Source organism: Engraulis encrasicolus, chromosome 5 (assembly GCF_034702125.1).
Source record: "Engraulis encrasicolus isolate BLACKSEA-1 chromosome 5, IST_EnEncr_1.0, whole genome shotgun sequence".
Lineage (NCBI taxonomy): Eukaryota > Metazoa > Chordata > Actinopteri > Clupeiformes > Engraulidae > Engraulis > Engraulis encrasicolus.
The window spans coordinates 6,757,292-6,774,147 of NC_085861.1; the positions used below are offsets into that span (position 1 = coordinate 6,757,292).

At 40.7% G+C, this 16,856-nt stretch overlaps 1 protein-coding gene across 2 annotated transcripts; it reads left to right on the forward strand.

The window, feature by feature from the left end:
* Positions 1 to 208: 208 nt before the first annotated feature.
* Positions 209 to 7,583, forward strand: LOC134448894 (membrane-spanning 4-domains subfamily A member 4A-like). 2 transcript variants are annotated; one of them, XM_063198586.1, is made up of 8 exons: positions 209 to 293; positions 903 to 1,072; positions 1,241 to 1,348; positions 1,749 to 1,805; positions 4,540 to 4,701; positions 5,224 to 5,337; positions 5,987 to 6,067; positions 7,051 to 7,583. In XM_063198586.1, exons 2-8 carry the CDS (start codon positions 908 to 910, stop codon positions 7,156 to 7,158), a joined length of 795 nt encoding a protein of 264 aa, XP_063054656.1. In that variant the 5' UTR covers positions 209 to 293; positions 903 to 907; the 3' UTR covers positions 7,159 to 7,583. The 2 variants fall into 2 exon arrangements, with proteins under 2 accessions (XP_063054656.1, XP_063054655.1); XM_063198585.1 differs by lacking the exon at positions 209 to 293 and having other exon boundaries at positions 318 to 1,072.
* Positions 7,584 to 16,856: the final 9,273 nt, after the last annotated feature.

Genomic DNA, 16,856 nt, shown 5'->3' on the forward strand with positions numbered 1-16,856 from the left:
TGCTGTGTCACAAAGACAAAGGGAGTTGGAGTTTCACAGTTGGGCTTTTATTTCACTTTCACTTCACTTCATCTTACAACAGGACCTGCAATACTCATTCTTACCACCAGAGGGTGTACCTGCCATCGTGCAACCAGAGCCGTATACGGCTCTGTGTGCAACATCTGCTAGACTAGAGGGACAACAAATATCGTAAGTGACGCAGATTGTCACTACCAAGCAAGGAACGAGTAGGATTTTAGGAAGCGTTGCATTGTAGCAGAACTTTTCTTGTAGACCTACATCAACCAAGGGTGAGTGTGTTCTTTAAATATTATGAAGTACTCTGTATAACAGTCTATCAATTTCGGTTAAATGGAGACAGTTTCAAGTAACCGTAAGGAATTACGATTTTATTTTTGGCTGTGTTAGGAGTGATGGAATTGTTGATTAAAAAAATACACAGACTAACTTGGAAGGTTGGAGTAAATAATACGTGAACTCCATGAATGACTTTGCGATGTTGTGCGCCTTTGTTTGAGTGAAAGTCGTAGACCTATTATAGCTGCGGTTACTAATGTGCATGGTTGTACTGTTTTCATAGTAGTTTGGTCTTGGGTTTGGAATACTTGCCCTGCCTGGTCAAACAACCAGTTGTTGTTACCGACAACCAGCCATGCTCTCTCTTGCCTTCAGAGATCCCAGATAAGCATCCTGTTGACAGGAGACGCGCACTGGAGGGCGCGTAATGCTAGACTATGAGCAGGGGAACCGAATTAAGCCTCTTCTTGGTGGAATATTCATGTTGATTTTGCTAAATGAATTATTTGTCATTGTGTGGTAGGGATCTGATTGTCAGTGTAAAAGAGAACATGAATATGATGTTGTGGTTGACATTGGTATTATGCTGTTTCTCTCACTAGCGACCATGGCCACCACCTCAGCTCCATACAACACAGGTGGCATGGTGGTAGTCACCCATGTGTACCCCCAGCAAGGAGCCCAAGGCAGTGGCTTACCCCAGACTGGAGCTGCTCCAGCACCCTCCTCTCGGCTTCACAAGTTCCTGAAAGGGGAACCGTCTATCCTGGGCGTAAGTTTCTCATAACCCTTACATGACATCATGTGTTATTTGCCAATTTCTTGAGAAGTCCAGTACTTCCTGTTATTTCGAAATCTGCTCTCATGGAAGGAGTCATTGTGAAATCTCTCTCTCTCTCTCTCTCTCTCTCTCTCTCTCTCTCTCTCTCTCTCTCTGCAGGCTATCCAGATAATGATAGGAATTGTCATATTCCTGTTTGGCATGGTTGGTGCATTTCATCCAACTCTGTCCATTTACAGCGGGATCCCCTTCTGGGGAGCCACAATTGTGAGATCCTATTGTTTTATTATATAATAGCCTATTTTATATTGTGAGATCCTATTGTTTTATTACATCATATTTTATATTGTGAGATCCTATTGTTTTATTATATTATATGTTATTGTTTTATTATATTATATTATATTATATTATATTATATTATATTATATTATATTATATTATATTATATTATTTCTACTGTCTGATCTTTTAGTGCAAGTGAAAGCGTCACAAGTCAATTAAATTCTTCACACAAAACATACTAGCACAATTATGAACTTAATCCATTCCATGTGCATACTGGGTCGCCATTATCGGGTACTTACAATATTTAAGAAAATAAAATAAAAAAAAAACTGTACATTTGAGTGCTACAATCAATTAAAATTATTATTCTGTCTTTCAGTACATCACAGCTGGGTCTCTCACAGTGAGGGCTTACAAGAAACTCGGCAGCTGTATGGTGAGTAACTTTACATCACTCATCATCACTCACTGATGTATTTTATACGGCGCCTTTCCACTCCTTCGAGCACTCAAAGCGCTTTACAGTGCCTTATGTATGTGGGCAGCCATGGTGTTATGGTTAGGGAGCTGGACTGAAGACCAAGGGGTTGCAGGTTCAAATAATAATAATAATAATAATAATAATTGTATTTGTATAGCACTGTCATACAAGGCATGTAACTCAAAGTGCTTAACAAATGGGAAAAAAAACATTGTTAGAGATAGATTTAAAAGGAGAGGTATAGAGGAGAGGCAGAAAAAGCAGGAAGGCAGAGGAAGAAGAGATAGACAGAGAATGTAGAGTCATAAGGTCAACGTAGGTTAGGACCAGGATTCTTAGATGTGTAAGGTCCATAGTGGCTGGGCCTATCATAAGTCATAGATAGTCGCACAGAGATTGGGCGCTCAGGTGCGGCCCCTGGTGGCATCAGGGGTGAGGAAAAACTCCCTTTCGCTTGATTCATAGTTTGTAAGGGGGAAAAAAAGCTCAGTGAGGTCTGAGAAAAAAGACCCCCTATAGTCAGGAAGAAACCTCAGGCAGAGACCAGCGGCCACCTAGGGGAGCCCCCTGCTAGGGCTGGTTGCCACCCTTACCTTTCCCTTAACCTCCAGCCATGGCTGAAGTACCCTTGAGCAAGGTACCTAACCCCACATTGTTCCAAGGACAATCACCAATATGCACGTTGGATAAGAAAAAGTGTCAGCTAAGAGTTATTTAATGGATATAAACTGTGGTAAAACCATGGTTAGTTTTCAGAGTAAAACCATGGTTAATTTTTGTAAGGGTATAGTTAAACCATAGTCAAACCATGATTGAAGGGTATGGCATGGCTTGGATGCAGCTGCTCGGCCCTGGAAATCCAAGTGACTGTGCAGAAAGTCGACCACCTATTTGCACTGTGCATCTCCCCATCTGCTGAACCCTCTCCATCAGTTTATGTGGCCTGCCTCTTCATGGCTGAGATGCTGTTGTTCCCAAACTCTTCCATTTCCTGATAATAAAGCTCACAGTTGGACGTGGGATATCTAGGAGCGAGGACATTTCATGACTGGATGGATTTGTTGCACAAGTGACATCCTGTGACAGATCCAGACTGGAATTCACTGAGCTCCTGAGAGCTGACCATTCTTTCACAAATGTTTGTAAAACAGTCTGCATGCCTAGCTTCTTTATCAGGCCAAGTAATTAGGACACCCGATTACAATCATTTGGATGGGTGAGCAAATACCTTTGGTAACGTGTATCAGGGCTTGACATTAACTTTTTCGCTTGCCGGCCACTGTGGCTAGTGGTTTTCCCAAGTCACTAGCCATTCAGCTATTCTACTAGCCACGAATTTGATGACACTGCACATCTAACCCTAGAGCTTAGAGCAAGAAAATGAGTGCAGGGGTTTATATGGAAATTTAAACAAACAAACTGAGTAACTGAGCTTTTTCTTCAACTTGAATACAAACAATTGATACACAAGGGGCAAAGTGCAGAATATACGCTATTCTGATATGTCATACCATAGAATAAGCTGCCTGCCAAATTGGCTAGTGACACTGAAATTGTTACCAGCCACAGCCAAGTTTTACCAGCATCTGGCTAGTTGGAAGGTGCCAGTGTCAAGCCCTGATGTGTATGTAGTAGCATACTAGCATGTGTATGTAGTATAGTAGATAGTATACCGGATATATGTTTTACTAAACTAAGCTAAACTTAACCTTTAAGAGTGTGGGTTTTTGAACATTCTATAAAAAAGAATGCGTTCTATAACAATGCAAGATTCTAAAATTCCAAATTGTATTGAATGACGCCCAGAATTCTATAGAACTTTCACTGCCCGAACATTCCCGTCACACAGGTGTGATGGTACACTCTTAAAGGTAAAGGTGGAGTTGCACGTTCACCAACTTGATTATGATGTCACGTTGGGGACTCCCATACTGCCCTACCGGTAAACTGAGAAAAAAGGCTTTAAAGTTTCCTTTCTGGCCACGCAACTGTGTTGGAGGTTAAGTGGCGATGACACTTCCATATAGTACTTTTTTATGGTGGAAATATATGCACGGAAGAAAAAAACAACCCAACATTCTCATTACTTTTTAGCTGAAAATCAAGATACTGCGTTCTGTTGTGTTATTACTGTCTACACCAAAAACACGGTTTCAATGGAGAGGTGCCGTATATTGCGTGATATACTGCGTTCTTGGCTAGTACGACATAACCTCGTAGCCTCTTACTGCAGCAGGGGTCGCCGGCGACCCTATTCACTTGCTGAACATGCTTAACTACATCATAACAACATTGCTGCGACATTACAGAGAGCCATAGTGCTGCGCTAAGGGGTTAAAACAAAAAAGCGCAGTATAATCGTTTTTTATCGGGTTTTTTTCTGAAACGGGACAAAGTTGGACCACATTTTTTAACACAAGAAAAAGATGGTATTTTAAAGCCAATTTCCGGTCTAAACTCATTTCCGACCATTTTCAAGATACTGCGTTCTGAAATGGTAGAGCAGCATAGACATCATATAGTATTCTATTCTATAGTATTCTATATGATGTCTATGGGAGTAGGCCTACGCACATTGACATCATAATGAAATTATTTAACAATCTTGGTAAACCTGTAACCCCACCTTTAACCAAAGAAACTGAACCTAACCTAACTAACTACATTCTCTATCTGTATTTCCATGCAGGTCAAAGCTTCCCTGGGGATGAACATCATCAGCTCCATAACTGCAGGTCTGGCCATCATTCTCCACAGCCTCGACTTCATTGTCCGAACCTACCCCTACTACCGCTGTCACTATGGTGACTATGACTCGTATGGCTGTCGTTCCGGCCACGAAGCACTGCAGGTTGGTACACTAAACCTGAACCTTGCCCTGTAATGTTTGCAATGAGCCAGAGAACGTTAGCCATTCTGAGGGCAATATTGTTTTACTTCCTTATTTCATGCTCATACTTCCTTAATTTCATGCCCAAGCTGTATCCTGCACTAGTCTACACTACTGATGAAGTGTCCAGTAAAATCTCAGAGACCAACTAGGCCCTTTGATGTTTAAAACAAGTCCAACAGTAGAATGAAGTAGGACTAGTAAACAAGTCCAACAGTAGAATGAAGTAGGACTAGTAAACAGATCCAACAGTTGAATGAATTAGGACTACTAATCAAGTAACAAACCTAAAACTTTCTTCTGTTAAAATTATTGTTATAATTTTTTCAGTAGGTTTTCATACGTTCTCTAGTCAGCAAACTTAAATGGTCAATTACGTAACCGATCAAAACACTGTTTGTAGCTAGGAATGCTTCATGTCTTTGCACACCTGAGTTATCTGATAGCAGCCAAATACATGAATGTTTGTTTGCACTTCAACAGGCCAGATTATGGGGAACGGTTGGCGTGATGCTGGTGCTGTCAATACTGCAGTTCATCCTCTCCATCTGTGTGTCGGCTTTTGGCTGCAAAGCCACCTGCTCAGATGAAACTCAGGTGAGACAAACTGGGAGAATTGTTTGTGAAGGTTCTCATAATTTATCCATGGGTCACATTATCCAAAGAGTTGAACTGTAAGCCTCCTTAGTCTCGTAAGTGTTTCTGTTCCCTCTCCAAGGGATTTATTTCAGTTTCTGGTTGGAAGTTCCTCGGAGAAGGAACCAAAACTGTTTTCAAGGTCTGAGAAGAAGACCAATTGCTTACAACTAAACTGCTTTTCTAACAGCAAGAATTCCTCAAACCAGTTAATTGTGTCATGAGATAAATTTTGTGTGCGGCTAGATTATTGCCTGCGTGTGGTTTCTGTAGTCGGTAATAGAATGGACAAATATCAATTTAATGTTTCGTCTCAGCCAATTCTTAAGTCTTAAGTCTACACTATGAGTCCTGAGTAAAAGTCACTGAAAGTGAATGCAGCCATTGGAAGTAGATGCTGAAAAATTGACAATAGTTTCAGTTCCTGGATCAGAATGGATGCCAATTTTAGTGAAATAATACAATCATGTTAGTTCTATTTTTTTTTAAATTTACATGAATTTCAATAAACACCTACTCAATAATGATATATATATTTTTTATACATTTACATAAGGCCTGTATCCATTTTATTTTGACACCCTGTATTTGCTGTGTGTGATGATTGCAGCCGGTCATGTACATTACCAACCAGATCCCTGCCTCTCTTCTGACCTCCCCACCATCTACTGACCCTCTCAACACAGCTGAGGTACGGCACCACAAACTCCCCCTCTCCTCTCCTCTCCTCTCCTCTCCTCTCCTCTCCTCTCCTCTCCTCTCCCTCTTCTCTCCTCTCCTCTACCCTCTCGTCCTCTCCTCTTCTCTCCTCTCCTCTTCTCTCCTCTCCCCTTCTCCTATCTTCTCCTCTCCCCTCTTGTCGTCTCGTCTCCTCTCCTCTCCTCACCTCTCTCCTCTCCTCTCCTCTCCTCTCTCCTCTCCTCTCCTCTCCCTCTTCTCTCCTCTCTTCATTTCAGGGATAACTAAGAGTTTTCAAGTTCAAGTTCAAGTTGGTTTTATTGTCAATTTCTTTACATGCACTGGTCATACATTACGTTTCTTGTTTTCCCATGCAGACATAGACTAATCTAGGTAAGGACATAGACAGTATAGACATAGACAGTACTCATACATGGACATAAGACAGTATGGACATAGACAGTGCTCATACAGACATTTAAAGTACAAGAGTTTTGTCCCATGCATAGAAATACTATTTAAAGTACAACATGTATGGTGGTGATATGAAAGTTTTCTGCCTGTGTCCAGGTCAGTTGTCCTGGGCCCAGGAAGAAGGGGGGCCCAGAGTTGGGTTCTCATTACATCTATTAGGGGGAAGGGGGCCCTTCTAGAAGGCCCATGTCCCTGCCCCAACCAAAGCTCTCCGAGTCACGGCAATGATTTATACTAAAAAGACAACAACATGAAACAGCAAAACAGAAATATGCACATAAATATCAAATATCCACATAAACGATTTATGTTACAACCCAGCTCGTTTGACGGTGCAATATAAGACAACAAAACAACATGGAGACAACAAAACAACAACAACAAAAATGAAATCAACAGTTTATTAAATAGCAGATTATTCACATGTATTATGCTCTTGGTGTGTTTTTGTGTGTGTGTGTGTGTGTGTGTGTGTGTGTGTGTGTGTGTGTGTGTGTGTGTGTGTGTGTGTGTGTGTATTAGATGCCACTTCTGCCACCCAGTGAGCTGGCACCTGCTCATGACGGCAATGCTGAGAGTGCCCCTACTGGCCAATTTGAAGACCTGCCGCCAAAGTACAGCCTTGCCTAGGAGGACATTGCTGATGAGGGATGACCCGTGTATTCATACATACTGCTGGTTTTGACGAGGGATGAATACATACAATAGGAAAAGGGAACAAATATCCACACCGCAGAAGCTCCCCTTGCTGTGATTAATTAAGAGACAAAATGACAACGTTTCGACCTGCAAGGTGTTTGTCAGTTGCCTGAGCAACAAACAGTGGGCAGGTCTACATATAGAAAATGGAAGGGGCGTCCTTATCGTGGCTTAATGGTAGGGCACTCGTCTACTACTCGGCCGACCCGGGTTTGATTCCTGGCCCGGGTCCTTTGCCAGCCCTTTCCCGTCTCTCTCCCCCAACTTGCTTCCTGTCTCTGCTTCACTGTTCACTTATAAAAACACCAATAAAGGCTTGTGAAGGCCCCCCAAAAAGACAAGAAACTTTAAAAGAAAAGAAAGGTAAGGGTAGAGCCTCAAACATCAATCACTGATACAGCACCATATACTCACCATAAGCCACTCTGCAGAGGTTCCAATTAACTACAATGGTAACGTTTGTTAACTTTAAACCCATATTATATATACAGATTAGAGACCATAACTGTGCCCACTGTTTGTTGCTCAGACACCTGATGAAGACCTTGCAGGTTGAAATATTGTGCAATTTTCCCTTAATCACAAATTGGTCGACTTACAGTACAGTGGTCTGAGTTTGGTTTTCTTAAAGTGAGCTGTATGTTAAAAAAAAAATCCCTGGGGTGCATTTCACAAAACCATAGTTGTTAAATACGTATATTAGCCTGTGTGTTGGTTGCAATGCAAATTTCCCATAGCAACTACCCAAGTTGCTAACTGGCTAGCAAATATGGTTTTGAGAAACACAACCCTGTATGACACTTACTGGATCTCAAATGGTGCACTTGTACACTTCCGTATTCATGTTTCAGTGCACGAGTACACCATCTGGGACACAGCAACTGTCTTGTTATTATCACCACATGCTCTGTGTTAATTCCTTGTGCCCTTGTTTTCACTTGTTAAGTGTTTTTGGACTTAACTGGTCACTGGTGTCTGTGCCCAGATATTCAGGTTATTTTCAGGCTATTTTGATAATGCATATATATGTTGCCAATGTTCAAAGTCATGCACATTATACTACTACATAGACTGGTACACTGGGTTGGTTTCACACATTCACAGGCATTGTAATCATCTGGTTTACATCCTACATCCAACAAAGAAGTTCATTTGTTGCCATTGGAAGCCATACCTCTTTCTTCACGGATATCTCTAAACTGTGGGGTCCCCCAGGGCTCCATGCTGGGACCACTATTATTCAATCTGTATATGCTGCCACTTGGACTAATCATCAACAATAACTCAATAAACTATCATAGCAATGCGGACGATACCCAACTTTACTTATTTATGTCCCCCAATGACTACGCCCCTTTTGAATCACTCTATCATTGCATTGACCAAATTAGCGGTTGGATGTCTCACAATTTCCTCCAGCTAAACACAGATAAAACTGAAGTAATTTTGTTTGGGAAAGGGGAGGAGGGACTTAAGATTGCCACTGATCTTAAAACCAAGGGGCTGAAAGCAAGTGATACGATTAATAGTCTTGTTGTCCTTATTGACAGCGACCTAAGCTTTAATTGTCACATGAAAGGCATTACTAAATCTGCATTTTACCACCTGAAAAACATTGCTAAACTTAGAGGCCTCACTCATGTCAAAACATGATCTGGAGAAGATAATACACACCCTCATCTCTAGTAGAGTGGATTGCAATAGCCTTTTTACAGGCCTCCCCAAAAAGATCATCAAACAACTTCAACTAATCCAGAATGCGGCAGCAAGGGTTCTTATGAAAACAAAGAAGTTTGACCACATTACCCAAATTTTGAGATCACTGAATTGGCTCCCAGTGAACTACAGAATTGAGTAGATGGCATTGCTTCTTGTGTTTAAATCATTAAATAGGCTACCTACAGGATATATTTCAGCGGTATGCATGCATCAACCAGGTAACTAAGGTCAATGGATAAGAATTTGCTGGTATCTCAAAAATTAACACAAAGTGTAGAGAGGCTGCTTTTAGCTTCTACGCAGCAAAGCGTTGGAACCAGCTTCCAGGTGATGTAAAAATGCACCCACCATAGAAAGCTTTAAATCTCTGGAATCTAAGGCTTTCAGAGACTTCGAGACAGTTTGCAACACCTTGCCATTTTCAAGTATTTCAACTAACTATAAGCATCTATGCAAAAGTGGCACATGGTTGTATTATAAAAACCCTAACAAAAATAGTAGTAAAGTGAATGTAATAAAAACAATGTTCTCTAATCCTAATACTTTTTTGTTTCCTTTATTTTTTACCTTTATTTTTTAATGTGAAGCACATTGATTTGCACCTGTATATGAAATGCACTATAAAAATAAACTTGACTTGACTTGACTTGTTTTTGCTAAGTGTCTTATCCAATTAACCACATTTTATTGGCCCTGTCTCAGTTACTTTTTTTTGATTGTAGATTTTTCCACGTGTGCCATTATAAATGAGCAGATCTCTATAACTTTTTTTCGAATCTGGTTTGTGTGTGATAATATTTACTCTCAGAGCAGTGAAGCCCTTTTGCATTTCATCTAGTGGACAGCTGTTGCAATTGAAGAAGACGTCTTTCCATGAGAAGATACTGGTACTAGTGTAACATCTTCTTGATACTGTAATAAATAAATAAATTAATTAACACACACACAAACACACACACACACACACACACACACACACACACACACACACACACACACACACACACACACACACACACACACACACACACACACACACACACAGTGCTGTATCATGGGACTGCAACTTACCTGCACTGCCTCAGTCCTGGAACGTAAGACAATACAACATTCTGCTTACAGTGCTGCTACCCCCAAATCTACTACTTTATATAACTATTGTTAGTATTATTGTTACTTTCGCTACTGTCACCGTTATTATTTCTATTATTGTAATGTCTACATTCTATATCTTATCTTCTGTTTACATGTTCAATGTTAATGTTGAATATTCAATGTTCAATGTTCATTGTACTGTATTTATTATTGATCACTTCTTGTTAGCAGTCACTGTTATCTGTCCTGTCTTGCACCTTATGTCAGTCTGTAAAATGTCAGTCTTGTGTATGTCTACTGCATGTCTTGGCATGTATAGAGAGAACATGTAATTTCATTTTTCTTGTATGACTTGTGTTTATGAAGGAAGTGACAATAAAAGCTTACTGAACTTGACTTGATCTTGATCATTGTCTCACGCGATGATAATACTCATTCTTACCACCAGAGGGGAATACCCACCATTGGGATGAACCGATGAACTCTGTCTCACTAAATGAGCATGCGTGTCAACCGTTTCCGTAGGGCAGGGCCGCTGTCATCTTTGCCTGGACCCTAGGTTTAAAAAAAAAAATCTGTGAGGATTGCTTCTTTGGCCCAGTTCAAATGGTGTCATACAGAGAGGTGGAGGGCCAGTCAAAGGGGCGTGGCGGGCCGTATCCAGCCCCCGGGCCTTAGTTTGGGGACCCCTGGTATAGAGACAGACATGTAATCTCAATTTCCTTGTATGATCTGTGGATATGAAGAAACTGACATTAAGAGCTGAATTGACTTGAGATTAACAAGATACCTACTGCACTAATGAGGCTGATGAGCCCCGGGGAATGCAGAACCTTATTTGACTTTGATCTATTGCCACAGGCACCGCAGCCAAATAGTGTCGGCTTTCATGTTTGGCAGAGGCTCACTACCCCACTTTGACCACATGGTGGCACCAGAGACTGAACACTGGCATGTTCCTGTGTGATTGCAGTGTTTTTTAAAGGTGCACTTTGGGTGCATTCCAATATGCGGACTCCCGTCCTCGGCCTGTGCTTGTGGCCTCGCGTTTTACTGACGCCCCGCCTCTGAACAATAAGGTTTCCCTGCTGTCAGCCTGGCCACAACAACGTTTGGGGAGCTGTTCTTCTTTTACCATCCCGATTGCAAATGAGAAAATGACATTAGAATTGACAAGAGAATTAAACTTCTGCCATTGGTGATGTCATCACGAGGCCCCAAAGCATGCAAGTGAGGAAGGGAGGACGGAAGTCCGCATATTAGAGTAAACACACTGTAATATATATTTTAGTAGGCCTAGTTTATTTCCAGAATTCATGCTGCCCATTCAGAAATGTTACCTTTTTCATGAATACTTACCACCACTTTCAAATTCACCATGACACCATGAAAAAGTCAGCCAACCCTGACATGGAAGTGGATTAGGGAATCTTGAGGCTTAGTTGGATCCTGCTTTTCTAAGGACCCACCGGACGGAGCACTTTAAAACAGGTGGCGTGAAAGAAGGGCCATTTGAAGGCAGGTTATGAAAAAGTCAGCCACTTTCACATGGAAGTGGATTAGAGAATCTTGAGGCTGGTTTTGTTCTAGAGACGATGGGTGGCGTGACAGCCTTGGGGCTTATACTAAGAAGCTGGTTAAGGAGTAAACCAGGTTAAGTTAAGAGTTAAATCATATAATAGAAGAGCCTGGAGTCCTCATTTTCTTAAAGGGACACTGTATGAGATTTTTAGTTGTTTATTTCCAGAATTCATGCTGCCCATTCACTAATGTTACCTTTTTCATGAATACTTACCACCAGCATCAAATTCTAAGTATTCATCATGACTGGAAAAATTGCACTTTTCATACATGGAAAACGGGATCTTCTCCATGGTCCGCCATTTTGAATTTGCAAAAATAGCCATAGCATACGTGCCACACTGCTGGGCAGCCATGCCATTCATATGCGGACACACAAGTTCAAGCCCAGTATGGATCTTTTCCAGCTCTACACTCAAATAGGTACAGTGTCAGAAATCAGACTAATACTGTTGAATTTCAACTCGTGTAGTGTGTGTGCCCAGGGACAACACATTTGTGTCAATTGGTAGATGTGTAAGCAAGGGGTAATAATGTAATAATAAGGAATCAATGAAATAAAAACTGTTTCAAGTCATATTCATAGTAATTAAAGGGGAAATCCTGGTAATTAATGTCTAATTTAACACAAAATGTGTCAGATATTTTCACCGAATGATTCCCATGTTATGTCACATTCCACACATTATGTGTTAAAACCCACCTTAACACAATGCATATGCAGGAAAAGTACACATTCCTCCTCAGTGTACCCCATCTCTCTCCACCCCCTAATGTCCTGTCATCTCTCTGCTTTCCCGTCATTACATAGCTGTGAAAAGATTTTTACAGTAAAAAGTGAAAAGAGTACCCAAAAATTTACAAATGAAGAGGTCTTTTCCAAAATGAGACATATCCATTTTGTAGAATTAAAATGTTGGGAAATGGACATTATTGTTTTGGGCATTTCATTGAATTTCATTGCAAAATGTATTTGTTTTATAGAGGTTTTAAAGTATGTTCTCAAAACATTTTAATGACAAGAAGTCACACATAGATGATTTGACTTCTTAACAGTCAATTCCAATATTAAAATGCAAAAACTCAAAAATGGTGGATATAGCGTTTTGGAAAAGAGCTCCTCAAATGTCAAACTGTTGTACTGCCTGATTAGAGAGACCATTTTCATAAATGCAGGGTGTTTAGAGTCTAATGCCAGGACTGACACATGATAGCATTGGTCTATAATTTTGGTTTGCCACACATGCAGCTTTGATATGTAGGCCTACGAGACACCCTTCTTTACAATGTTGTTTATGGCTATTTGACTCAGTTTTAATTGTCTTTACCGGTTCAAATTGTTAGCATACAAAACCCGAATCATGAGGATATCTGTTCCTGACTTGAATAGTGGAGGAATAATTAACAATCATCACTTAGTAGTTAGGGGGCGGAATTCGGAGACGGGTGGAATTTGGCAACTTGACTATAATGCACGAACAGCTACTTTTTCTTCCACAAACAACTCAACAAGTTATTTCCTTATCGTGATTACCACAAAATAGTGTTTTAATCTTCCTTTTCTTTAGCACTTACTTTTTACTCACGCTTTATGTATGATTTAGGGTTATTCAAATGGCGGCCCTTGGACAGTAAGGTTCTGGCCCCCCAAGAGGTCGGAACAAAATAAAAAATATGTGCGCTATCAGTGTCCGTGCATAATAAGCGATCACTAACACTTCAGGTTAAGGATATTTCAATTCACATGAGAGTCAAATCTTATCTGAAATAGTCTCATAATAGACCACCACAAGGCTACTAATAAACAGAGAAGCTAATATCCGTTCTGTTTGGAAAGTTATCTGCTTGTTTCGCACCCTCACCTTGAACATTGTGTTGCATGCGGTGACATACAGTACATATGTATTCTACTGTATGTTTGAACTTCGGCCCCTTTACTTGGAGGAATTTGAAAAATTGGTCCTCAATGACATTTAATTGAATACCCCTGATCTAGGGCAATGTATAAATCAGGTGTACAAGCGAGAGATTTAGGTTAGTTAGCTTACGTCATCACCGATTCAAAAGATTTAAATATTCAAAAAGCTCTATATCATGTTGCCATTATAGTTTAAGTGTTTTGTGAAGAAACTGATGGCCCCCTGAAAGTACAGTGCACAGAAAATATTTTGAAAATATTCTTTAATTACTCATACATATTCCAACAGAAGTGACAACATCGAAATGATCAACCACACTGTAAACAAAGAAAGAAAGAAAAAACACACGGATAGTTCCTCAGTCGGCTTTAGATGTCTCTGTATGAAAAATATTCCAAGCCTTGCAGTGGCATTTCATTGTTGTAAAAGTCCCATTTCTCAGCAAGAACCAGCAAAGTGAAAGAAAATACATAGCAGAACGTGGTTCCACTTTTATTCATACAGATACAATCTATTGGCATTTCACTTCACTTCAGTGATGATGAAGCATGGTAGGTCTAGGTTAAGGTGCTAGTTATAAAAGACAATGGTTGAAATATATGCAAGATTGGGGCTGGCCATATTGTCATGTTGAGATACATTGGCAGGTAGAGATTTAGTGCCTGGTGACTAGTGTTGGGCAGGTAAACTACATTTCATATAAAGATGGGACTTGGGGAGATTGCATGTGACCTAAATGCCTACCAGGAGTGTGTTACAATATGCGACCTTGCCTCCTCCACTTGTGCTTGTTTCCTCGTACCAGGAAGTAATATGTCATGATGACATCACTGACAACAGCGTTATATTTCAATATCTTGCAAAAGCTCAGTTGCTAAGTCTTTTTCTCATTTGCAATTGGGATGGTGAATGAAAAACAGTCCCTCAAAAGTTGTTATGGCTTGACTGACAGCTGGGAAACTTTATCTTTTTCTCCACGGAGGAGGGGCCAGGAGGCCACAAGCACAAGTGGAGGAGGCAAGGTCACATATTGTAACACACTCCAGGGCTCTACTGGGACCACAAACACCACTACCCCCCCTCCCCCCCGAAAAGTACAGAAGTATCGACCCCTGGTTGAACTGGACAGGTAAAATCAGGTCATTTGGAATATGTGGCACTGGATTGTAAGTAATGAATATAGGTGGCCCACCCTTTGTGAATTACCCTAAATTGGGTGACCTTACTATGAAAATATATACGGTGCTCAGGTATAATACATTTTCTTTTGGCTGATCGGGACACTAAGGCAAGTTTCGTAGCTGATTATAGTACACACATCCTGTGCATCTCTATGCTCACACATACGCTACATGCACGCACACGCATGCATGCAGTAAATACAGTCAGACATGAACATGAACATGAACATACTCCTCCATCCATTCATGTGTGCAGACATACAGTACATAAGTACAGTACAGCGCTTAAGTTATTCCCATACACTATGGGCACGTGATTACTACTGAATAGCTAACATTCAGTGATTATTCAGAATTCAGAGGGGAAATTCAACAGAGAAATAAGTTGTGGTATGTTGCTTTATAAAAAAAACCTTAGATTGCTTTTTTACTGCACGTTTGAAGTGATAACGGCATGTCTTCTTGTGTTTAACTGACTGCAGCACAGCGTATTGCACGGACATTTTTTAAGACACAAAACAATATTTTATTCTGTACAGTATTTACAGTATTTCTGTGCTATAAGCTTTTTTTGTGAAAAAGTACTTCATCATTGTGCATGTATGAGTTGGGAATCGTCGGGGTGGGGCACTAAAGTTAAGTCTTTCTTGTAAACAGACAATTCAGTTTTTCTTTGGAATTTTTATTTTTGATGTAGTTTCAGGTTGAAATTGCACTTCTATTAAGTTTCCACAGACTTATTCTGTGGGCCAATCTGAGTACTTGGAGGCATAAAATATCTTTGAAACTGATAGAAACTGATTGATTTTGCTTTCAAAGTTTGTAGTACGCTGCAAAGGTAGTTAAGTAATAAACCTGGTTTAGACTAAGTAAACTATAGGTAGTGGTATAACTGTAAGCCAAAGGGCCCAGGGCTTGACTCTTACTGCCAATGTGCTTTAACTTATATTCAGTTTACGACTACCTTTATGTTACAGAAAACACACTTAAAATTCCTTTTTCTTTGATTTTTTTTTGTTATATTCCATGGTAGGAATAAAATTGTTTACTATTACTTATCACTACAAACCCTCGGTCAGCCTTTATCCTACACCTTATCCTGGGATGTGCACAATATTCAACCTCTGCATAAAACACATTCCTCATTTTAACACATTGGCTGGACGTGACCTCCCCAGGTCATTCGATAACAGGAAATAAATAAAGAGTGTAAACCTATAGTAGTATCTATCTATCGTTCAGTAACAGGGAGAGGAGGCGTAGGGTTATAGAGAGACAACTCTCTCTTTGTAAACATGCTTTTTTTTTAAGCTGTAAATACTAGAATTTTCACTTTGGATTGCACGTATCGTCATCTGTAAACATTCTACTCTGTAATTATTTGTGTTTACACGTCGTGTTTGTCATGGTGGCCCTCTTAAAGCACTCAAGAACAGGGGAACGAGATCCTCCCCTCATCACTCAAGAACAGGGGAACGAGATCCTCCCCTCATCACTCTGTGTGTGTGTGTGTGTGTGTGTGTGTGTGTGTGTGTGTGTGTGTGTGTGTGTGTGTGTGTGCGTGTGTGTGTGTGTGTGTGTGCATGCGTGCGTGTGCGTACGTGCGTGTGCGTGTGCGTGCGTGCGTACGTGCGTGCGTGTGCGTGCCTGTGTGTGTGTATGTGTGTGTGTGTTTGTGCCTGCGTGCGTGTGTGCGTGCGTGCGCGTGTGCCTATAGGCAGTGATTGGCAATCTGGGTTCTGAAGATACAACCCAGTGCCACATTTTCCAAATGACTTGGCTTTACCTGTCCAATTCAGTCAGGTGATTGCTTTAATAAGCCTTAAAGGCGGGGTTGCTGGTATGACATCACGTTAGTGGAACTCCCCCAGGATTCTAAGATTCTACATAGACTCCTATGAGCCTGGGGAGCAACCAACGTGATGTCATAAAAGTACATATTCTTAAAATGGTTAACCTGCAACCCCACCTTTAACAGCTTCCGCTGGGCCGTGTGGCTGTTTTTAGAGTTAATTGGGGTAATCATCTGGTTAATTGGATCGTCTGGTTAAAGGGACATTGTGCAGGAAATGGTTAAAAAAGGTACTACAACTTTACTGCTCATTGAAACTGGGCTACCTATTGCCAAATTTGA